This window comes from Miniopterus schreibersii, assembly GCF_964146895.1.
Source record: "Miniopterus schreibersii genome assembly, chromosome: 9".
In the NCBI taxonomy this organism is placed as follows: Eukaryota; Metazoa; Chordata; class Mammalia; order Chiroptera; family Miniopteridae; genus Miniopterus; species Miniopterus schreibersii.
In genome coordinates this window covers 9,551,169-9,576,224 of record NC_138118.1, presented here as the reverse complement: position 1 = coordinate 9,576,224, position 25,056 = coordinate 9,551,169, and the positions used below count along the sequence as shown (strand labels likewise).

General features: G+C 39.8%; 1 protein-coding gene across 2 annotated transcripts in view; it reads left to right on the top strand.

The window, feature by feature from the left end:
* Positions 1-5,848: 5,848 nt before the first annotated feature.
* The window catches only part of TRIM24 (tripartite motif containing 24), an 89,407-nt gene continuing 70,199 nt past the window's right edge, over positions 5,849-25,056 (top strand). For both annotated transcript variants that reach the window (XM_081146474.1, XM_081146473.1), the window contains exon 1: positions 5,849-6,522. In XM_081146474.1, coding sequence (XP_081002600.1) covers positions 6,153-6,522 — 370 coding nt within the window. In that variant the 5' untranslated portion in view covers positions 5,849-6,152. The remainder of the gene's footprint in view (positions 6,523-25,056) is intronic.

Genomic DNA, 25,056 nt, shown 5'->3' with positions numbered 1-25,056 from the left:
TGACCCAAGCCGGGGCACCCTGGATTTTAAACGATGGCCGTCACATAGGCCTGCAGCACCCAAGTGACTGACTGTAGCTAATCAGCCTCCAGCCCCCAAAGGTAACGCTGACACAGTCTGGCCCAGGGCCTCAAGTACGCAAGAAACTCTCATTAGCCATAAGTCATGCTGTTGTTAGCATAAACTATCTGGTCAAACGGATGGAGTGTGGACCAAAGCCCCAAGGATACAAAAACTTCTCAGGTAGGATAAAGGTTCAGAGGTCATCTCTCAGGAGGTAGTCAAGGGTCAGTTCTTTCTTTGGAAAGAGCAGGGTTTCAGTAACCCAAGCTCACTGAGTTAACCTTTTGGTGCACCCCCAAGTAGTATGTAGGCTACAAACATTTTTGAGAATAAATGTGTAGGTGCCAGTTGGGTACTGGAAATACCAGGGGGACACTTAGTAAAGTATATGATTGTCCAACCATTATGGGGTACACCTGAAACTCATCTAAAACAATATTAAATGTAAACTGTAATTGAAAAAAAATTTTTAATATATTTAAAAACTGTACATTAAAGGCATCGTAAAAGTAAAAAAATAATTAAACTTTATTTTAAAAATAAAATAAAAATAACTGAACTTTTTACCTTCCTGATGGCAGAAAATTTAATCCAGTCATATTCTTAATTACTTTAGGTTTTTGTGTTTTTTTTTTACAAGTTGGGTTATTTATTACTTTTTTAAAGTATGTTTTTATTGATTTTAGAGAAAGAGGAAGGGAGAGGGAGAGAGCGAAACATCAACTGGCTTCCCCCTACACGCCTGCCTACCAAGGATAGAGCCAGAAACCCAGGCATGTGTCTTGACCAGGAGCCCAACCAACAACATCTTGGTGCATGGCAAGATGCTCAACCAACCGAGACACACAAGACAGGCCACTTTAGGTTGCGTTTCCATTTTAGAGGGTTTTGGTCATCATTTCAGGTTTTAAATCAGTCAATACAATATTCTTTCTCCCTTTGATCTACAGCCGATTTGCAGATCTAAGGGTTTAATAATACCATGGCATACGTGGGAGAGACATGGGTCCTTAGGCATCCTCGGTTCATGGTGGCACACACGGGATGTGCCTTGCCTTCACTGGTCCTTGACGGCTGGCATCTCTGCGGAAGCCCCTGAGATAACTTGAGACAATGTTTGGTTCCTGAACATGTAGCCTTCTTGCTCTAACAATGAAGCCTCAAGTCATCCAGGCCTCTCAGCTACTGGTGAAGGTGCAGGGATCTTTTCCTTGTTTCTCTAAAGCTGAAGGAGACTGGGTAGTTACCGGGCGATTCTGTACCAGGGTCTGGCCCTGCCCTGGCACAGTCCCGGACCTTTCTTGTGTCAGGCGATCTCCAGGTTCTTGACTCACCCAGGAAAAATGTCAAGTATGTCGGAGTGAGAACAAAACAAGTCTTATTCAGGTGGAAAAAAGAAAGAGGCCAGGGTGCAGGTGCCGCTGTGAAAGAAGCAAAAAGTACGCACCCCCGTGGACGTCGAGTGGACCTCCGCCAGCTCATGAGTGAGTTGTAGTCAGCTAGTTCTTGGGATTTTATGTGTTTCCAAGGCGGGGATTGTCTCCAAGCTTTGTGGCACCAAATTCTGATTCCGCCTTCTGGTTGGGGGACGGGGGTGTGTGTGTGTGTGTGTGTGTGTGTCTTGTTCCTAATCTGGAAGTTTCCTGGTGTTAATCCTGGTGGCTCCCCCTTCTACTTGTGGTGTCAATTTTCATTATAATGAGCTTTGGGGTCATCCTCTGGTCAGTTTTTCTCCATCTTGGATTAGTCTGGATCTAACTGGTTCTTGTTATCTCCCTTCTTGACCGTGGTGATTAAAACCATCTGCTCCTAAGCATCTTTGGTTAGGGGGGACCGGGTCTTGTGATTTCTTAGCTGGCGGTTCATTGGTCAGCCGTTCTGGCTCTTTGTTCAACCATCTGTCTGTTTCTTCATTCCATTTGCCAGGGAATTTTCCTGGTTTCCTACTAACCTGCCTCGGGGTAAAGGGGTTATCTCAAACCTTCCCTGCCTAGACGTGTATCTGAGAGGTCTACTCAAAGCTGATTTTGTTACATGTCCTTGGAAGCTCTGGAGTTTCTACCTATTGCTACCTTTTGAGGGGTGGGCATGAAAAACTCTCACTAGCATTTAATGCTCTTGCTCTCCTTGCAGACTCCCTTCTTTTCCAGCACAGACAACTCTTTATTGTTGACAGTATTACACATGTCCCCATTCCCCCCCCTTTTGCCCACCTCCACCCAACCCCACCCCCCCATGCCACCACAGGCCTTCACTAGATTATTGTCTGTGCCCATGGGCTATGCATATATACATACATGTTCTTTGGTTAATCTCTTCCCAGTACAGACAACTCTTATCTCCACTCTGAGAGGTGATGGTGGAGGTGATGGCAAGCCATCCAATTACGCTGAAGCTAAAATGGATGTGGAAAGGCAGGAATAATCAGGCAGGAAGATCAGATAGGAATAAAACCGTGGAAAGCTTTGGATGCAGTAGGGAGCCATAGAAATTACAGAAGAGAGGGTGATAGAGTGAAAGCTGTAATTAAGGAAGAATAATCTATCCTGGCCGGGTGTAGCTCAGCGGTTGAGCATCAATTTAGGATCCAGGAGATTGAGTTTCGAATCCTGGTCAGGTCACATGCCCGGATTGTGGACTTGATCCCCAGTAGGGGGCGTGCAGGAGGCAGCCGATCAATGACAACTCTCATCATTGGTTTCTATTTCTTTCTCTCCCTCTCTTTCTCTCTCTGAAATCAATAAAAATATTTTTTTTTAAAAAAAAAGGAAGAATAATCTATTGGTAGTGTGGATCTCTGAAATATTTTTGCAACACATTTGAGAGGACAATAATATGTAGATTGAAAGAAAATCACATGAGTAAAAAACCTAAAACAATAAATTCATTTTTTGGATTTAAAAAACTCAGAAGTCACCTCTATTTGAACAAAATAAAGCATTTGATTGTTTTAATTACATGAGACCATGAAGTTTAGGAATATAGAAGATAATTTTCTTTAAAACTGATTATCCATGATGATTGAGAAACTAGACTAGTGGGTTGTATCAAATTGCATGGAATTCTCTCAAAACAAGCCTCCCCAATTCACCTCTTATTCTTCTCTTTTCCACCACCATCATCTGAGGGAATAAGGAGGACTTGTCTTTATGAATTATGATCATATTAAAATCATTAATCTGTAATACAGATTTTTATTTTCTAGTATATGAAAATTTTCAAGGTGCAGCTACAAAAACATAGGGTACAGAATGAGTACTGAGGAAGAAGTGATGAACTTTGTCTGGGGTGGTGTAGGGGGACAATAGGTAAGTCTGAATTTTGAAGTAAGGTCACTCCAGAACAAAGGGAAAACTATTTTGCAGAGCAGGAGGCACTAAAATGAAAGCTTGGGATTAGTGGGAGCTTCAGCTTGAGAAGTGTATGGGGATGAAATCATGGGAGGATAGTTAAATTTGGGCCAGGCCTCTCTTTCTCTATAGAATACTCAGATTACAATCATGAGCTGCTGCTAGAAGTAAATATGGGGATGGGCCCAAAGAACCAGCTTTTATTATTTATTTACTTGCTTATTTATTTATTATTGTTGTTTTTAAATCCTTACCCAAGGATATGTTCTTTTGTGTGTGTTCTTTTTAAATATATCTTTAGTGATTTTAAAGAGAGGAAGGGAGAGGGAGAGAGAGAGAGAGAAACATCAAAGATGAGAGAATCCTCATTGATCCGCTGCCTCCCTCACAGCCCCCACTGGGGATCAAGCCTGCAACCTGGGCATGAGCCCTGACTGGGAATCAAACTGTGATCTCCTGGATCCTAGGTCAACGCTCAACCGCTGAATCACGCCCAGCCGGGCCCAAGGATATGTTTTTATTGATTCTGGGGGAGAGAAAGAGAGAGAAACATTGATGTGAGAGAGACTTCTGTTGGCTGCCTCACCACACGAGCCCCAACTGGGAATTCAAACTGCAACCTGGGTATGTGCCCTGACGGGGAATTGAAACTGAAACCTTTCGGTGTATGGAGAGGATGCTCCAACCAACCGACGCCCCTGGCCAGGTGAAAGAACCAGCTTTTAAACAAGCTCACCAGTGCTTCGTATGAAAACTTAAGATTTAACCAACTACTACCTTACGCAATAGCCTTCGAAATGTCTTTCAGAGCTTCACTCTGAAAGCTTACGGAGATTTAAACAGGTTGGAAAACAGGTTGGTAGGAGAGGAATCTTTTGGGAAAGTAAGGTCTAGGATGTCTAGCGTTTGCCCTTCCCTATTACCATTTCTTCTTCCAAAATCATTTCAGTTTTAAGTCTTTTCTGACCCCATCCCCACTTTCCTCAAAGGTCCAGCACTACTTCATTTTACTTAAAAAGGGCACTTGCAGCCAGGCAGGTGTGGCGCAGTGGTGGAGCGCCTACCCAGGCACCAGGAGGTCCCCTGGAGGCACATGCTGGGGTGCGGGCCGGGTCCCCAGGAGGGGGCCTGCAGGAGGAGCCCATCGATGTTGCTGTCAGTGTTTCTCTCTCTCCCTCTCCCTTCCTCTCTAAAATCAATAAAAAAGATATTATTTAAAAAGTGGCACCTCCATACAATTTTTTAAACAGTCTTGTGTATATATGAAAGCTTTGTTTCCCCCATCCCGGTCCTGTTCTTCAAGTTCCTTAAAAGTGTGTCTTTTTTTTTTTTTTTTAAAGTCATCTTTATTGATTTCAGAGAGAGGAAGGGAGAGGGTGAGAGAGAAACATCAGTGATGAGAGAGGCATTGCTGGGCTGCCTCCTGCACGCCCCCTGCTGGGCGTCACCTGCAGCCCCGGCCAGGAATCCAGCTGCCAGCTCCGGGATCCTCGGTGGATGCTCGACCGCTGAGCCACACCGGCCGGGCTATCCATTTTATTTTATTTTACTTTAATGAAAATATGTGTAACCTCTGATATAAGCATGTGTGTAGGGGTAGGGAGTGAAAAAGAATATTGAATGTATGAATTATTTGAAAATAAGTATTGAGATTTTTTATTTCTTGTAATGATGCCATATTTAGGCAGGAATGACACCTGCAGACAATCGTTTACGTCTTAATTCCTTGCACAATGAATCATCTTTACTCATTTAAAATGCAAATCATTGACTCGAAAAAATGGATTTCTTTTTCATTGGCAAAATTCTTCAAAGATTTCCCACTCGCAAGAGAGCCTGACCCTTTTTCTTCGTGCTCCGTCGCCATTCCTCACGGAGAGAGCGAGGAGTCCGTCCAGGTGGAAACCCATACGCCGCCACCACATCTTTTTCCTACATCCTCTGTTTTTCAAGTTCTTTCCTTATAGGCTCTTCGCGAGGTCCACGTCGTCACCCCCGGGCCCTGCCACCGCGCCCACCCCTCCCGCGGGACCCGGGGTCCCGCGCTGGCAGCGGAGTTTGGGAAACGGTTACTGAAGCCGTCGACGCGGCGAAGCTCCGCCCCGCAGGAGGCGCCAGCGCCGGCGGATCGAATTTGGCGGTTGGCGATCAACAAATAAAACCCTCCGTCTTCCCCGAGGAGCGCCTCGCTCTCAGAGGCCCAATCAGAGGCCGAGGTTCCAGGAATCCTGAGGGGCGGGGCTGGGCGAGCGCCCTCCCACCTCCCAGCCTCCCGCGGCGGCCGTCGGAGCCTCGCGGGCTTCCGCAGGCCCCGCCCCCTGGCCAGGCGCCGCGGCGATTGGGCGGCGCGCGCCCAGCCGTTGTCTCAGTTGCTGGGAGAGAGGGCGGGGGCGGGGGAGGGGACCGCGGTGGGCTCCGGCCCCAGAGAAAAGCCGGGAGGCTCGGCGGGGCTGGGCGGGTTCGACGAGCGCCGCGGCGATTGGCGAAGCGGGCCGAGCGCAGCCTCCCTGGGGCGAGGAACTGTCCCCGCTGACAGAACCCCTTTTTCCGGCCGCGCCACCCGGGAGGCGGGTCCCCGGTGCCCGAGGAGGCTTCCTCCGCCCTCCCTCCCTCCTTCTCCCGCGGGTCACCCGAGCGGCCTGTGAGGAGGAGGAGGAGGAGGAGGTCGTCGGAGGCGGCGGCGGCGGGCGGGGACCGCGCTCCCCCTTCCCCCGGCGGCGGCGGCGGCGGGGCAGGACAATGGAGGTGGCTGTGGAGAAGGCGGCGACGGCCACGGCGGCCGCGGCGCTTTCGGCGGCGGCCGCCGGGGGAGTCTCGGCGGCGCCGAACGGGGAGAACGAGGCCGAGAGCCGGCAGGGCCCTGACTCGGAGCGCGGAGGCGAGGCGGCCCGGCTCAACCTGTTGGACACTTGCGCCGTGTGCCACCAGAACATCCAGAGCCGGGCGCCCAAGCTGCTGCCCTGCCTGCACTCCTTCTGCCAGCGCTGCCTGCCCGCGCCGCAGCGCTACCTCATGCTGCCCGCGCCCCTGCTGGGCTCGGCCGAGACCCCGCCGCCGCTCCCCGGCCCCGGCTCGCCGGTCAGCGGCTCCTCGCCGTTCGCTACCCAAGGTGAGCGGCGGGCGCGGGGGAGCCGGGGGAGGCGGGCGTTGCGGGGGGCGGGGGGGCCCGCGCCCCTGCGCCGCGCGACCCGCTGTCATGTCGCCGCCGCCCGGGGTGCGCGGCGGGGGAGGGGCGGCGAGGAGGGTCCGCGCCCTCGGCGGTGACATGGAGGGCCCGCGCGTCCCGCGAGCAACTTCCACGGGCGCCGTGCGCTTGGCCGCGCTGCCGCCGCGGCTCCTGACCCTCCGGGGTTGGGGGGCCCTCGCGACCCGCACTTTTGAACAATCTCTGGGTCCGAGCCTGCTGTTGTCCGTATCTCAGGTTCTTTACCAACTGCATCCAGGTGACGGCTGCCCCCGCCCCCAAGCTTTGTCCAGGTGCATGGGATGCGAATCATCTCGTCTATACCCACGTTTTGAGTGTGTGCTGGAGGAGGGAGGGGTGAAGATGGAGTGATGGTGACTTTCTTTGATGATTGATTACGGATCAGCTGCTGTCTATTTTCTGTCTTGAATGTTTCTGGGTCTTCACCTTAATAAGAACCCAGTTCTATTCTCTCCGCTGTGGACAAAGGAACTAACAGACGGTGTTTTGTTGTCCTTTAGCTTTCGAAGGTTTTTCTTCTGGACCGGTAAAGGGTAAAGAGAAATAGAACAGAGTGGTCTGGGGTGCAGGATTTTCCTGTATTTTGTAGGCAAAGCTGGAAATGTCGAAGTTTCTGTTCTCTTTGTGGTGGTTGTTACTGTATAATTAGACTTTGACAGGTAGTTACCATTGCTAACGTTAACAGGTTTGAAACATTTAAAGTTAGTTAAAGTAAGCACAGTAATTATTTGTTTCCAGTAGGATCCTTGAGGTTTTTAAATTTTAATATTGCAAATATTTGAGCACCTCCTTTTAAAAATACAAAGTAACTGGAAAGGGGGAATTCGTTTTTAATATTTACTTTTTAGAGGAACTAGTTGATTTAATTTGAGTTGAAATGCTAATTAAATAATTGAGCTAGGTCAAGGGGTATGTGAAATTAATGTTTTAAATAGATTGTAGCGTTCGACTCCTCATTTAATTATATGTTAGGAACAGTATCTGGTTGAGGGAGACAATTTTCCATGGGTCTCTCTCTATTTCTGCAGGTCCTGCCTGCAGACTGGCTGCCCTTTGTTTCTATTTTTAAAGGATGTTTGTATAAGGAACAGCCTTAGAAGATAGTGTCTTCCATCAAAGCAGAGTGCAGGCATGCATATGGTCTATTACAATAAAGATAAATGTATCCTTCTGGAGTAAAAGGCAGGCATGCTTACTGCTCATCATAAAGATTATGGTTCCCCAAGCATAGGTTCTTCTCATGTAACACAACCCATAGCCTGTGCTGGTGTCAACTGGCCCTCTTCAATTTGCTTGGTGGGAACTGGGACTCTGGGAACCAGTGCAGAATGTTGGTGCTTTGGCTTATGTAATTATTGTGAGTAAGTAATAAACTGCCCTTTGTCTGTGACCCCTGAGTCTCATGTCTTCTATCAGCATCCACGGTAAGCTACTTTGTTAGCTTGTAAGTAAGGTAAAAGCTCAGATTCTTCACACTAGTTTGCTCAGATGTGGCCCACCTGTTGGAAAGTTAGTACAGGTGAAACTTAAATCTTAGTTCTTAATTTCTTTAAGACACATCTTAAGGTTTCTTTTACTTATTTTTTAAATGGTTAAACAGGCCAGTAGCCAATTAGGATCTGAATTTTGCATAATTCTAGGATTAAGATGTATTGTGTGCTTGGCCATGACATTCAGACCTGAATGAATGAGAACCTGGGTAATAAAAGTGCCGAATCTCAATTCTGAGAAAATGTCTGATTTCGTATTTCTCAAAATGTTCTGTGTCATTCCAGTGTCCAAGTATTTTTTATCTTTGTGTTTGTATTGTATGCAGGAGTTCAAGGAAAGCATTTAAATTGGAAGATAAATGCTTTTGTTGTTATACTAAGGAAAGGCTTTAACAAATGATACTTTAGAGGTGTGTACCTCTAAAAAAAAAAGTTAGGGTTTCTTCAATAAATTAAAAATATTAACCTGAATCTTATTGGCTTGAATGTTTTCTTTTTCTCTCCTTGCAAACTTATTTTAATACTAGCTGAAGCAAAAGTTTAGGCAATATATTTTAGAACTAAATAAATAGGATTCATTTGATTATCTGTTCTTCATTCTCTTAATGAACTTGTGGGTATAGGACAGGCATCATGGATCAAACATTACCTGCAGGAGCTAAGCAGGTAATTGAGATGGAGAATTATGAGCCCGGTGTTAAAATAAGAGGGAATGGTGGGCAGTGGGGGGTGGCAAGTTCTACTTAGCTCCAGCAGATTGTCATGTGAGAGTTGCAGGGCCAGTGTTGAAGGATCTTTTTTCTCTTTAACGAGAAGTCTGAAGTCTGGATTTTGTGTAAAATTTCTCTGTATTATATATTGGCAGATAATTAAGAAAAAAACACATCCACATAGTCCCATTCTGTAAGCCACATAACATGTTCTACTTAAACTCTTAACTTTTAGGTTTAGATAGGGGTTTTCACATTTTAGCTGTACTAGAATCACCTGGTATACTTGTTAAAATTTGGATTTCTAGGCCTCTCTCTCCGGAGAGCCCAATTTGGCATAGTTTTAGAATTCTAGAGTATAATATGAAACCCTGGTGTTTCCTTTGTTCAAAATACAGTTGATCATAAGAGGATTCTGTAGAAAATTAAGACCAAAATTTAGGTGTAGAGTTGTAATTCTCAACACTACCAGACTTACTTTCCTTTTCTGTTAAATATTTTGGTGCTCCCTATGTTATCCTAAATGAGATTTATAGAAAATAAGTTCTTCCTAACACATTTTTGAAAATCAAAATCAACATAATATTTCAACCTTTTAAAAAGAAATAAAGCTAACTTATAATAAAAAAATATTATAATTTACAAATGCTTAGAAATGTTTGAAAGGGACCACATTATTTGTCCAGGGAGTGTGAAGTATAAGAATCCACCGGTTTTCTTAGACTACTAACTGGCAGTCTGTAAGAGGTGTAACTCTCAATTCTAAGAGCTGATTTCTTTTGGTTCTTGGCAAAAAGTATAAATCATTTTGAGTACAAAGTATGAGAAAGGATTAATAGTATTTAAGGTTGATTTACATTGTATATCAGTTTTATACACAAAAGTTCTCTATACAATATTCACCTGTTGGTGAAAATTACTATTGTTTACAGTTTGGGGCTATGAATAAAATTTTGATAAATATTTGTAGACAGGTCTTTATGTGGATATGTTTTCATTTCCTTGGGCAGATACTTAGAATTGGAATTTCTTGTTTGCATCCTAAGTGTATGTTTACTCTGGTTGTGCATTCCTTCCAGCAGTGTGTGCAAGTTCAGTTGGTTCACATCCTCGCCAATTTGGGTGTTATTCTTTTTTCTTTTTTTTGATATATCTTTATTGATTTCAGAGAGGGGGGGGGGAGAGATAGAAATATCAATGAGAGTCATTAATTGGCTGCCTCCTGCAGGCCCCTGCACGCCCCCTGCTGGGGATCGAGCCCGCAGCCCCAGCCTGTGCCCTGACCGGGAATGGAACCTCGAGCTCCTGGATCCTAGGTGGATGCTCCACCGCTGAGCCGCGCGCGTGGCGCTGGATGGCGTTATTCTTCAGTTTTAGCTTTCTAGTGTGGGTGACGGAGTATATCATGGTTTTAATTTTTATTTCCCTGAAGAACAATGATGAGCATCTTTTCCTGTGCTTATTGGCCATTTGTATATTTCTTTTGATAAAATTTAAGATTAAGTCTTTTGTAGATTTTAAAAATTAGGTAGTTTGTCTTATTGAAAAGTAAAAATTCTTTATTATGCGTCTTGGTCCTATTAGGTACATGTATTGCACGTATTTTTCTCCCACTCCTTTAGCGTTCCTGTTCATTTTTTTAAATGGTGTCTTTTGAAGAGCTGAAGTTAAATTTCGATCGTCTGGTTTATCAGGTTTTTCTATGGTTAGTGATTTTTGTGTTCTAACATTTCTGTGCCTACCCCAAGCTTACAAAGATTTTCTCCCATTTTTTTTCTTTCAGTATTTTTTAATTAAGCTTTTATACTTATATTTATAATCTATTAGAGAGAATTTTTGTGTGAGGTATAGTGTTGAGGTTCATGTTTTTAACCATATGTTATAGCACCACTTATTGAAAAGAGTTCTTTCATTACATTACTTTGGCATTTTTGTGAAAAGTCAATTGAACAAATATATATGGTTCTGTTTTTGTACTCTGTTCTTTACTGTTGATCTGTCCATTCAGTACTGTCTATCTGTACATTACTCAAGCGTTTGAAGGAAAATTTGAAGTTGGACAATTTTGTTCTTTTTCAAAATTGTTTTGGCTCTTTGAGGTCATTTGTATTTCTTTACAAGTTTTAGAATCAGCTTGTTAGTTTCTACACAAAAGCCTATAATTTTGATTGAAATTGCCTTGAATTCTGGATACCAGTTTGGAGAGGATGATCTTAACAATGTTGACTGTTCTTATCCATGAACATATTTTTTCTCCTATTTATTTAGGTCATTAATTTCTCTCAGCACTCTTTAATTTTAGTGGTATTGCACAATTTTTGAGAAGTTTATTCTAAAATATTTTATGATAACGTTGTTTAATGATATTGTAAATGGTGTTTATAATTTTGTTCCCAATTGTTGCTAGCATATTGAAATACAATTGACTTTTGTATATTGATTGTATCCCTTTATCTTGCTGAATTTAATGATTAAATCTAGTAGTTTTTTTTTAAGACTGTTATGTTCCCTACAGATAGTTATCCTTCTTTCTTGCCATTCTTTGTAATTGTCATTTTCTTCCATTAATTGTACTAGCTAGAACCTCCAGGACAGTGTTGAATAGAAATTTAATTTCAATATTAAATGGGAGATGATGTTATTGCCTATTCCTGATCTTAGGAGAACATTCAGTTGTTCACTGTTAATATTTTAGTTCTGTTAGTTTGTGTGTTTTTTTATGGATGCCCATTATCAAAATTAAGAAGTTTCCTTCTATTTATTCCTAGTGTGCTGAGGGTTTTTTTAATGAATGTATGATGAATTTGGTCAAATGAATTTTCTTGTTTTCCTTCTAACTTATCTTTATTGTTGAAAGTATTTCAGATGTCTCCTTTTTTCCCTATTGACTCTCTCCTCACCCCCCTACTCCTCTCCCTTCCTCCCCAGGCCTTCACACACTATTGTCTGTGTCCATGAGACATGCACAGACCAAATGCATTTTCTGTATAGTATCTGTTAGAATGACTGTTTGGTTTTTCTTTTTCTTTTCCGTATTAATATTATGGTGAATTACATTGATTTCCAGATGTTAAAGCAATCTTGTATTCTTGGAATATATCCCTATTTGGTCATGATGTATTATTCTTTTTGTATATGTCTGAATTTGATTTGCAAATATTTTAAGAATTTTTTTTATGTTCATGAGGAATATTGGTGATAGTTTTCTTTTATCTTTGTCTGATTTTGATATCAAGGTAATACTAGTATCAAAATGTGGTGTGAGTTCCTTCATCTCTATTTTCTGAGAGTTTTTGTAAAATTAGTATTCTTCCTTAAATACATGACACGATTCACCAATGAATCCATCCTGGGTTGGACTTTTCTTTATGGGAAGGTTTTTGATTAGGAATTCAATGTCTTTGATACAGGGCGATTCATTCAGCTTTTCTATTTATTCTTGAACTCTATTTTGGTAAATTGTTTGAAGAAAATTGTCAGTTTCATCTAGTTGGTACATTTATTGGCATAAATTTGTTCACAGCATTTCCTTATCCCTTTAAGGTTTTCAGGAGCTAATCCCCTTTGTTGTAATTCATTTTACTCTTTTTCTTGGTAACTATTACTAAGGCTTTGTTCTATTTATTGTTTGTTTCTGCCTCAAGGATATAGTTTTTTTCTCTAAGTCACCAAATTTTGTGTTGTATTTTTATTAACATTCCATTTAAAATATTTTAAAATTTCATGTGATTTTTTTTTTCTTCTTCTATGACCAATGGATTGCTTAGAAACATGTTAATTTACAGGTATATTTTCTAGATAGCTTGTTTCATTACTATAAAAAACACTGTGAAAGATTTAAATCTTTTGAAATCTATTGACATTTTATGTCCTAACATGTCATCTGTCTTGCTGAGTGTTCATGTGCATTTGAAAAGAATTTAAATTCTACCTTTGTTGGGTGTAGTATTCTGTAAATGTCAGTTAAGTCAAGCTGGTTGATAGTGTTGTAAAAATCTACATTCTTATTGTTTTGTTTTAATTTTCTATCAGTTATGAAGAGGAATGTTAAAATCTTAAGTCATGCCTGGCCGGTGTGTCTCAGTGGTTGAGCACCGACCCATGAACCAAGAGGTCACTGGTTCGATTCTTGGTCAGGGCACATGCCCAGGTTGCAGGCTTGATCCCCTGTAGGGGCATACAGGAGATAGTAGATTGATGTTTCTCTCTCATCAATGTTTCTATCCAGCCCTTTTCCTTCCTCTCTCTCTAAAATCAATAAAAACATATTTTTAAAAATCTTTAGTCATGATTATTGATTTGTCACTACCTAATCTGGTTAGTTTTTGCTGCAGGTTTTTTGAAGCTTTGTCTTACTGCTGAATAACCTCCCCTTTTTAACACTCACATGTCCTTTATATCGCATACTACTTTTTCATGAAGTCTATCTACCTGGTCTTATGTTATTAATATATCTACACCAGTTTTCTGCTTTTGTGTTTGAATGATACATTTTTCCATTCTTTTACTTTTAACTTCTATATTTAAAGTGTCTTATATATAGTGTATAGCTGTGTCTGGCTTTTTTATCCAAGCAGTAAATTTTTGCTTTTAATTGTTTAATTCATTTACATTTAAAGTAATTATTAGTATGGTTGAATTTATGACTATCAACTTTTTGTTTTCTCTTTGTCCTTGTTGGGCCTATAGTATCTTTGCTCTTCTCTCAATTCGTTAGCAGCTGCTCTCCTGTAAGCTTTCTGAAGTCTTACCCTGCACATACATGCCTGGTAGCTGGCGCCTTTCCTCTGTGCAGCTCAGGTCTTTCCAGTGCTTATATTGTTTCAAAGCCCCAAATTCTCTGGCTTCTTAGCTTTGTTCTGCTTAGGCTCTAGCTACCCTACTCTGTGGTCAGGAAATATAGTCCCCAGGCAGAGAAATCAAGAAGACAATTTAGGGGCTCACCTCCTGAGTTTCCCCTTTTTCAGTAATCAAGGGAAATTGCATTGCCTATTCTCCAATGCCTGAAAGCAGTTGCCTCATATATTCTTCCCAGTTACATATAATTGTTCATGGCAGGCAAGTTTGTCTAGGTAGTAGTCTGTCCAGGTGGAAAGTTGATATTAGAAGACTACTTTTAAATTGCACTGCACCTTTTTTATATAGTTAGATGTGGGTACTTTGCAAACTTTGGTTCTTGTATCTCTAGATTTGTCTCTTTTTAGTTTAACTTGGATGAGTTCTCTAAGAAAAATGATCACCTAGATCAGGGGTGGGGAACGTCTGACCCATGAAATCATTTGGTGTGGCCCTGCCAAGGCAACTGCAGTTCCAGTCATAACATTAGGGATGAGTTAATTAAATGTTTGACCAAATATAGCAGTCTAATTTTTAAGTTGATAATTCTGTGTAGCCCGAGAATGATGTTATAAATATCCAAATGGCCCTTGGCAGAAAAAAGGTTCCCCACCCCTGACCTAGATGCACGAGTTTCATTTCTTCCTGTAAGCTTGACCCCTTTCTCAAATTTTACTCCTGTGTTTTCAAGTACACACTATACCAGTAGTCTCTAAAATGGGATGTGTGCCACATTCTGAGATAAACAGAACTTCTTTGCATAAATTAAGCTTTAAAGTACTTGATATGTGGATTATCATGGTCACATGAATAAGCATGTCAGATGGCTACATTTCAAATATGGTATACAAAGTGTCCTGAGGGAGGAGTCCAGGCACCTTCGTGTGAGTTAGAAATAAGCGCCCTCTTGGCATGTGCAGCACCAAGGGATACATGCCTTAAGAAATGCAATGCATATTAATCCACATTGGCCCTCTTAAATTAGGCAGTCCCTTGTGCTGTACAACCTATCGTAGTGTGTGTAGTTGCCCTGGGAGTTCTATACTGCAGACTCCATTTTGTGCCCTCCCCATTGTAACAGTTTCCATGTGTTTGGATAAGTAGGTTTATGGATTTTTAACATTACCTAAAATGACAAAAACTTGAAGATCATGGTATGCCATTACCAGGACCCTGGCATAAATTCTCTAATCTCAGCTCATAGGGAAGTCCCATATAGAGGCCACTCAAAAAGCCCCTTAATTTCAGTAGTCTGGGAAGTCTCTAAGTTGTAGGACACATGTGCAGTAGATATAGTGTTCCCAATTCCAATTAACAGCATAGAGACAGTTCTATTTTTTAAAATATATTTTTATTGATTTCAGAGAGAGGAAGGGAGGGATAGAAACATCAGTGATGAAAGTCATTGATTGGCTGCCTCCTGTACACCCTCTGCTGGGGGTGAAACCCGAAACTTGGGCATGTGCCCTGAACTGGGAATTGAACCCTGATCTTTTGGATCATAGGTCAGTGCTCAACCCCTGAGACAAACCGGCTGGGGGGGGGGGACAGTTCTATTTAAGTGTATAATCAAGGTTAGGTACTGATGACTTAATTTTTGCCCAGTTTAGGAAAATACAGAAGGCTGAGCCCAGAGAAATCAGGGCTGATGACTTCTTCAGTATTGCATGGAGGGATAGATACTTGTCATTCCTGGAGAGAGAGATAGAAACATCAATGATGAGAGAGTCATTGATGGAGCCCACAACTCGGGTATGTGCCCTGACCGGGAATTGAACCCTGATCGCCTGGATCCTAGGTTGACGCTCAACCGCTGAGCCACGCCTGGTCGGGCTATGTTTCATTTTTATCAAGTGTATGGAATTGATGGAGTTGGGATTTTCCACCAGTCTTAGTAATAACTTGAATCTTTCAAGCCTCATTTTCAGCTATGATAAAGGTAATGCTATATAATTTACAAGCATAACAGCAGAGTGCAGAACTGATACTTTATATTTATAGTCTCTTTGTCATTCTTATTTTCAGGTTAACAGCAATGATTATCTAACCATATCTAGCAAGAACTGGGTCTAAAAGTTTCAAAATTAACAAGATTTTTTTTTTTTTTGGTAATTGATTGATATCCTCTGTTAATAATGAACTATACCTTAAGTGTATATTACATCTTGGACCATTAGCTGATAGTAGTATAAAGCTATCATGATTAGCAAGACATTTAAAAATGCTTATTTTATCTCTATTTCATTCCTTAACAATGTCTTATGTGTATGTGATTTATGTACCAGATACACTAGTATTGTAGTATATATACATAATAAATATGTAGGGTACAAGTTGAAATATCTGTGTTTAAAACAACATGTGAACATACAACTATCAGCTGAGTTGCCTCAATGTTTTTGCACATTCGTCTAGTCTTTCAAAACATTTTTCAAATCCTCGTCTTTCAGTCTGTGGTTGGAAGTCCATGGATGGAGAAGGCCAACTGTATGCTTTGTTCTATGCAATTTTATCTAGGTAATTTGAGCATCTGCAGATTTTGGTGTCTGCCTGGGTACTGGAACCAATCTCCTGAGGATATGGAGAGACAACTTAAGTTTTGGAGGAGTCAAGTTATATGAGGATTTCCAACTGCACCAGGGGCAGGTGTTGGTATTGGTGACCCTAATCCCCACATTGTTCAGAGATCGACTGTATAAATAGTCCATAGCTCCTCATATCACTGTACAATAAATTTAAAAGAAAAATGTCTTCTGTAGTAATTGGGAGTCATAACTACCAGATCTTTATTTATTTTACTTTGTTTATGGATAATGAGTCTCCCTGGGGATCGCTTGATTGTCTCTCTTCAGCATTGGCATAACCAGGGAAGGAGCCTATAGCACATGAGACTCAATGTCTGTCTGTCTCTTTGTACTGGTACATGTGGATTTGTGTTTTCCTGTCCTCATCAGTCTTCTAGACTTGACTTTTTTTCATGTGCCTTGATTTTACTAATCCTCTCAGCTCAGCTTTCCCACCTATCTTTTGGTATAAAGTTCTTCTTCCACTTCTGTGACCTTTCTTTTTTGGTCTCCTTTTTTTCTTTGTTCTCTTCTCTTCTCTTCCACTCTGAAGAGTAGAGTGAGGAGACCCCCTAGAGCAAACCTTCAGGAATTGTGATATGTAATCACTACTAGATAAGAATGTACGTAAAAGGAGACTGAGAAGAGGTAGGAGAAAACCTGGAAAAAGTAGAATCATGGAAGCCAAGGCAGCAATTAAAACACCAAAGTCTGAGCTATGGCTGTGCCTTCTCCAACAAGGTCTGATAACAGACCTGGAGGGAAAATTCTCCTTGTGCATCCTGTCTCAGCCTTAGAGGTATGTATTATAATCACATATTGTATCAGGTATGCTATATACCTGTATTCTTTGGAGTTCTCTCTATTTACTAGCCAGTCCTTGTTAACCCAGTTCCTTGGTGTAGTTAATAATTGTGTTAAACTTCCTTTTTTCAAACTTAATGTATGATTTCTTTGTCCTTATTGTATCCAGACTATGCATCATTTTTGGCAAAAGTGATGTGTCTTTTTCAGTACTTTACATTTAGAAACACGATATTCTGTCCCATTATTGTTAGTTTTGGTTTTGATCACTTGTTTAAGGTGATGAACTGCCAGATTTCTCCACTCTAAAGATATCTTTTTCTCCTTTGTAATTAATAAGTAACCTCCTGGGAGATACTTTGGGGTCTGTATGAATATTCTGTTCCCAAAAACCTTAGATTGACATCCTCTGATGATTCTTGCCTTCATTAGTTATTACTGGGATGTTGCAAAATGGTGATTTTTTTTCTATGCTTATTAGTTGTTAGTCTGCTGTATGGTTGACATTTTTCTTTTCCATTTATTTGTCTGTCATGGACTCACAAAATTTTACATTTATTTTAAATTTAAATTCCTTTCATTATTTATTTTGATAATCAAATTGTTCCCATATGGGCAGTAGGAACCCTTTCAAGCTGACATCTTGTCCTTTCACATGCCCCTACTGTTTTTAAGGACTTCTTATTTTCTGGCAAAACAGAGTTTCTAGTTTCATCATGTACTTGTTCTGCACCAGTCTTGGTCATTTCTTCAAGGAACCCCAATTCCTTATTTTAATGAAGTCCAATTTATTATGAAATTTTCTTTTGTGCTGTATCTAAGAAATCTTTACCCAACAGAGATATTTTCTCCTTGAAATTTCACAGTTTTAATTTTTACATTTAGGTTTATGACCCATTTTGAGTTAATTTTTTATGTGGTAATGAAGTATGGATTCAAGCTCATTTTACATATGGATATTTAATTTTTCTACCACTGCTGTTGAAAAAGCTATCCTTTCTCTACGGCATTTCCCTTGTCAAATATCAGCTATCCATGTACATTGGGGTTTGTTTCTGGGCTCTCTGTTCTGTTCCATTGATCTATTTGTCTGTCTTTATGCCAGTACCACTCTGTTGAGTCTGTATATCAATGTCAAAAGATCTTATGCCAGGAAAACAACAGGGAAGATGTTCTGTAGAGAATTCTTATGTTTAACTGTAGAACTGAATTACATGATGGGGATAAGGGGTGACAAAGTAGTATGTATTTGTTACATGCTCTGACAATGTAGATATAATAGTGATTCAGAAACTTGAGGACTGTAATTTAGGAATCTTTCCTGAGAAAGCTATTTAAGAATAAATTTCAGACAACCAAGAAATGGCTCAATAGAATTATTGATTGCCTTATAGAAATTCACCAGGGAGTCAAAGGATATTATTACTTTAAATAGATGCTAGGGGATGTGCAGTGCAAGGATGAGCAATTTATATATTGCTCATACTAGGAAATTCAGAGTATCTAATAAAGAGAGGACTAAGGTTATATAAAGGTATTCATATAAAGATAACTATTAGGACAAAAACCCAAACCTTTTTAGATTTCAAAAGAAATATGGATGGGGGTGTCCGGCCAGCATGGCTCAGTGGTTGAGCCTTGACCTATGAACCAGGAGGTCATGGTTCGATTTCCAGTCCGGGCACATGTCCAGGTTACAGGCTCCATCCCCAGTAGGGAGCATGCAGGAGGCAGCCGATCAATGACTCTCCACATCATTGATGTTTCTATCTCTCCCTCTCCCCGTCTACTCTCTGAAATCAATAAAAACATTAAAAAAAAAAAAGATATATGGAGTGGGGGAAGGGAACAAAGGAAACAATGAAATAATTTTTATATTTTCTTTATAACAAAATTGAGATCATATCAATGAATGATCAGGTGGAAGCAAAATACAGCTTTGAGCTCTATGCAAAAGATGTCACTGCAAAACTGAAAGACTCAGAAAGGTTAAGAATAAGGTTAGGCAAAGATAATTCCAAACAAATCAAGTAAAAAGAAAACAGAGGTTACTCTTTTGATGTTGCATAAGGTAGAACTCAGGCCAGAAATGATTAAAGAGGCAGACATAGTATAAGGCTATATAAGCTGCAAGTCTCAATGAAGATGTACTGTTGGATACATGGGTATTAATGAAAACTTTGATTTTTTAAAAAGTGTTTCAGGAGACTGAGTAGTAGGACTTGGAAACAATAATAGAGGACTTAAAATTTCTCTCAGTTGAAGATAGATCAAGTGGACAAAAATTTTATGAGGCTATTGAAGACCTAAATGATACAACATGGTTATGTATTACATATGAAAGAGTGTACCTTCTTTGCAGATGCACGTGTACCACTGAATAAAATGATTCTTTGTTGACGTAAAAAGAAAACTCCCTCAAATTTCCCCCCAAAATAAAGCAGTTTGGTTTTGTTTGTTTGTTTTTACTAAAAATCAGCTTAAAATTCAAAGGCCTGGACGGTGTAGCTCTGTTGGTTGAGCGTCATCCTCTGCACTAAAAGGTCACTTGTTTGATTCCCCGCCAGTGCATATACCCAGGCTGTGGGTTCGTTCCGCAGTTGTGGCCTGTGCAAGAGACAGCGGATGGATGTTTTTTCCCGTCGATGTTATTCTCCTTCTCCCTCTCCCTATCTCTCTAAAATCAGTAATTAAAAAAAAATTTTTTTTTAAATTTGCAAAGGCTCTTCCATCTGGAAACTAACAAACACTGCCAAACAATTCTTGACTTGCGAAAATACAAATAAAATTGCTAGCTCCTTGACATGACACATCAGAATCAATAGGTTATAGCAGGGGTCAGAAAACTTTTTTTAGAAAAGGATAGATAGTAAATATTTTTTAAGTTTGTGGACCATATGTTCTCTTTTGCAACTTTTGACCTCTTTTCCTGTAGTATGAAAGCAGTCATAGACAATATATAAATAAGTGGGTATGGCTGTATTCCAATAAAACTCGATTTACAAAAACAGGTGGCATGTTGGATATGGTTCATGGGCTATATATAGTTTGCCAACCTCAGTGTTATAGCCAAAGCAATCATCATAAAATTCTTAGCATCAAATGCTTACGTCAGTGAAAATGAAAATTAATGAATACTCAAAGGTAGAAAAACAACAAAGTAAATCAGAGAATGCAGAAGGAAAGGTAATGAGTTTTAGATAACAGAAAAACAGAATAAATACATCAAATTTTGGTCCTTTAAAGTCTTGTTTTTAATGTTTCTTTTCTCTTTTTGTTTGTTGTTGTTCCACTTATTTATGCATTTATTGGTTCATTCTTGTATGTTTCCTGACCAGGGACCAAACCTGAAACCTTGGCGTGTCAGGAGGACGTTCTAACCAACTGAGCTACACAGCCAGGGCCCTTAGAAGTTTTTTTGTTTGTTTGTCAAACGGACAGTCCATTAACTAACTAAACTTTTAAAAAGAAGAAACCTTAAATACCATGGGAAAGTAACCATCAAAACAGAAAATTTGAACATTCACAAAGATAACTTTATGAAAATGTACACAAATAGATTTGAAAATTGATGATGAAAAAGATCATTTTATAGGAAAACAATTTGTCACAGTTGACCCAAGTAAGATATTCAGCCATATTGCCAGTGGGACGCAGAGTGGTAAGTCTATGGAAGAGAATTTGGCAACATCTAGCAAAATTGCGATTTGCATTTCCTGATTGACCCAGCACTCTTCACTTTATTCCTAAAGATAGATTTGCAAAAGTATAAAATGAGGTATGTGCAAAGTTGTTGCAGCATTGTTTGCAATAATGAAAGATTAGAGTGCACAGCAATAGACAACTAGTGGAATAAATTATGGTATATCACTGGGTGGATGTAAAAAAGGAATGAGGAAGATCTCTATAGACTGCTGTGGAGCGCATTCCAAGATTTATTGTAGAGTAAAAAATGGCAAGGTGCAGAAGAATGCTTATTATATGCTAACTTTGGTGGGAAATGGGGTGAAATTGTGTGTCTGTGTTTCTTAGCTCTGTCCACTAAAAGGGCCTAAAAGCAACAGTATCTCATTAATAAGGGCTAAGTAAGAGAGAGAGAGAGAAAACAAGTTTATATTTTAAAAAGAAACAATAAAAAAAAAACCCAAAAATGGCTACCAATTGAGACAAGAGGGAATAGGGGAGGAATTAAGGCTGTAAACTACACCTGGGTAATGTAACTTAGTATTATGGTATTGATTTTGGAATAATATAAATGTTATATAATAAATAAAAGTAAAGTATTAGCACCTACCCTCCCCCATCCCCCAAGAAGAGAACCAACCTGAAACAAAAACATTATATGTAATCAACCAGGTGATTTTCATCTGATTTTAAAATCACAGTACTAATACACAAAAAGAAATCTTATATTTCATTCAGTGGCCTATTTTTAGTGGTTATATTGGTATTTTGAAACTAGATTTCATATGGTATAAATATGAAATAGGTATTTATGTTAATGTCATTAGGCAAAGGAATCCTCAGGATAATAATGAAGGCAAGTCCCAGGATGACAGCTTGCAGCAAGCTTGACAATGACTGGAGCTGAAGGAAGGACTTCAGATTTCAGAGGATACATGTATACATCTGAGGAAGTGTAAAATTTGTGGATTACTTGATATTTTTGAACATATTAAAAGCAATTTACAGTTCTGTTGGAAAGTTTGGAGTTGATTTAGTGATGAATACCTAAAAACGAAGAAAATAAAAAAACGCAGCCCTGGCCTGTTTGGTTAGAGTGGTGGCGCAGAGACTGAAGGGTCCCGGGTTCTGTTCCCACCAAAGGCATGTACCTTGGTTGCAGGCTCAGTCCCCGAGCCCCAGTCTGGGAGCATGTGGGAGGAAGCCAATCTATGTGTGTCTCTCACACTGATGTTTCTTTCTCTTTCTCTCCCACTCTCTCTGAAAAGCGATGGCAAATATATCCTCAGGTGAGGATTAAAAAAAAAAAAAATGCAGTAACTGGTAATTACTAAGAATAAGATAATCTGAGAAACAAAATATAAATGTAATATGCTCTGTCACTCAGTTGTGAATATTATTAAATGTTCACATGGTTTGATTTAATGGAAAACTAATAGAAATAAATGTTATGATGAAGAGGGAAAGTTTTGGATGGGGTATATCCAGCATCCTCCATTGTATGGTTGGTATGGTTGGATAGGGGACTCCATTTTTTAAATAATGTATTTAAAATAATAGTAAAATTAAAAAATAACTGTTAGAGTTATTTTTATTAATAGGTCAGGAGGAAAGTCTCTCAAAATCATACCTGTGGCAGTATTTAGTTAGTAAAGCTCAACTTATATTATAAAGTAATATTTGAGCCCTGAGTTTTTTTAACTGAAAAGTAGAATTCTTCAATAGTGTATGTGAATCTTCAACTTAACTTTTACCAATACTCAGATACCCCCCAGTAAGTAGGTAATGTGTATTCATGTCTAAAATGAGGATACTCAGCAACATTTGGTGTTATCAGTCTTTTTAGGTTTTGGCAATCTGATGGATGTTTCTTGTAACCTTCTTTGGATCTGATATGCTTTTCCCAAGTACCAGTTAGGTTGAGCAATTTTTATATGTATATTGACCATTTGGATTTTAGCCATTGTGAAGTACTTGTTTAAATCTCTTTTCCATCTTTCTGTTGTGTGGTTTATTAATTTTAATAGGAGTTCTTTAATATTCTAGGTATTCTCTCCCATTCTGTTAGTCTTAATTTTTTTAATAGGGTCTTTGAACCAAACTTAGTTTTATGAATCTTCCCTTGTGGTTAGTGCTTTAGCTTAAGAATTTTTCCATACCCCAAAGTAATGAAATTATTTTCCTCTAAAAGCTCTATAGTTTTGCCCTTCACATTTATGTTTGTTTCTATTGCATTTGATTTATATAAATGGCAATAAGTTAGAGTCTTGTTTCATTTTTACCAGCTTTCCTAGCACCATTACTGAAAATGCCATTCTTTTTTCAATGCTCTGCCATCCCTATCAGTTATTAGGTATTTATATGTGCATGGATCTATTTCTCAGCACTTAATCTGTTTCTCAGCTGATTCTGATATGTTGGTCTATTTTTCATTCCTTGAATCAGTGCTACCCTCTCTTAATCACTATGTCTTTACAGTTGATTTTTTAAAATCCTCACCTGAGGATAATTTTTATTGATTTTTAGAGAGAGGAAGGGGGAGAGAGAAACATTGATTGGTTGCCTCCTGTATACCCCTCAACCAGGAATCGAAGGTTGTCCCACAACATTTTGGTGTGTGGGACAACAGCTTCAACCAACTGAGCCACCCAGCCATGGCTTTACAATTGTTTTTGTTTTTTAAATCTTTATTGATTTCAGAGAGAGAGAGAGAGAGAGATATCAATGATGAGTCGTTGATCAGTTGCCTCCTGCACCTGCCCCCCCCCCCCGGAGATCAAGCCACAATGCGGGCATGTGCCTTTACTGAGAATTGAACCTCAATCTCCTGGATCATAAGTCCATGCTCAGCTGCTGAGCCACTCATGCGGGGTTACAATTGGTTTTGATAACTGGAATAACAGGTCTTGTGTAAATTCCCCACTACCTGTTATTATTCTTCAGAAACTCGTACCTATTTTTAGCTATCTGAATTATCATATAAATTTTGGAATCGACTTTCAAGTTCCACAGAATACTGGACAGATTCTTGTTTGTGAGAAATTTGGGGAGAATTTATATGTTTGTAATGTTGAGTTTTGTAATCCACAGCTATGCCATTATATCTTTTCTTTAGCAACTCATTAAACATTTATAATTATTTCCATAAGGACTTTGAACAGATTCTTTTAGGATTTTTCCTAGGAGGTGGTTTTGGTGCTATTATAAATATCCTATTTTAACTTCATTTTTACCTTTTTGATCTTGGTAAAAACAAATGTTTTAAATATTTCTTTTTAGTAATAGCTTTGTTGAGTCTTACTAATTCTAGTACTTTATAGCTTTGTTTGGCGCTTCTACATATATAGTCATGTCATCTACATATAATCATATCTGTGAATAACAACACTTTTTTATTTTTTATTTCTAATCCTTAAATCTTTTTTTTCTTGCTTTACCGTGCTGAGTAAAATCTCTAGTACATTGTCAAATAAAAGTGGTATCATTGGGACATCTCTCTTTTTCCCAATCCCAGAGAGAATGCTCTCAACATTATACTATTCAGTAAATATGGGGTTCCCTGTAAGGTTTTTATAGATATCTTTTATAAGACTATAGAGGTTTTACTTATTTTTTAATACATTTTACATATAATATACTATATTGTTTTAATAGCCTACTATTCATTCACACCATTGGTGAGTGAGAGATTTCCACCCTAGGAATGGCCCAATGCACAACACTGGACAGATGAGATTCACTGCAGTTTATTAGTCACATATACTCACAACCATCATAGGGAGAACACCTCGTGCCATGCAAGGACACACAGAAGTAGCACTTGTGGCAGAGTTAACAGCCAGATGTTGTGGGATGCAGTTTTTGCATGTACTTTTATGAAAGTGGGGTTCCACCTGGTTCCCACAGGAAGATGTGATTGGTTTGTTTGAATAATTCTGTAAGCTGGCAGGGAAGTGAAACTCACTGTGGGAGTAGAGTCGGGATGGGAATTTGTGGTTGAGATTTTTTTTTTTTTAATATGCCTTTCTTTATTTCAGAGAAAGGAAGGAATGGAGAGTGAGGGAAAGAGAAACATCAGTGATGAGGGAGTCTTTGATTGGCTTCCTCCTGCAGGACCCCGGAGGTCGAGCCCACAACCAGGCATGTGCCCTGACTGAGAATTGAACTGTGATCTCCTGGATCATAGATCGTGCTCAACTGTTGAGCCACTCCGGCGAGGCAGTTTGCAAATATTTTATGATTTTTGCTGCTTTGTTTGAGTTACATATCCTATGATTTTCTATTTTTATACTACTATGATGAGTTTTTCTATAGTTACGCAAGCCTCATAAATGAATTGTAGAGTGCTAC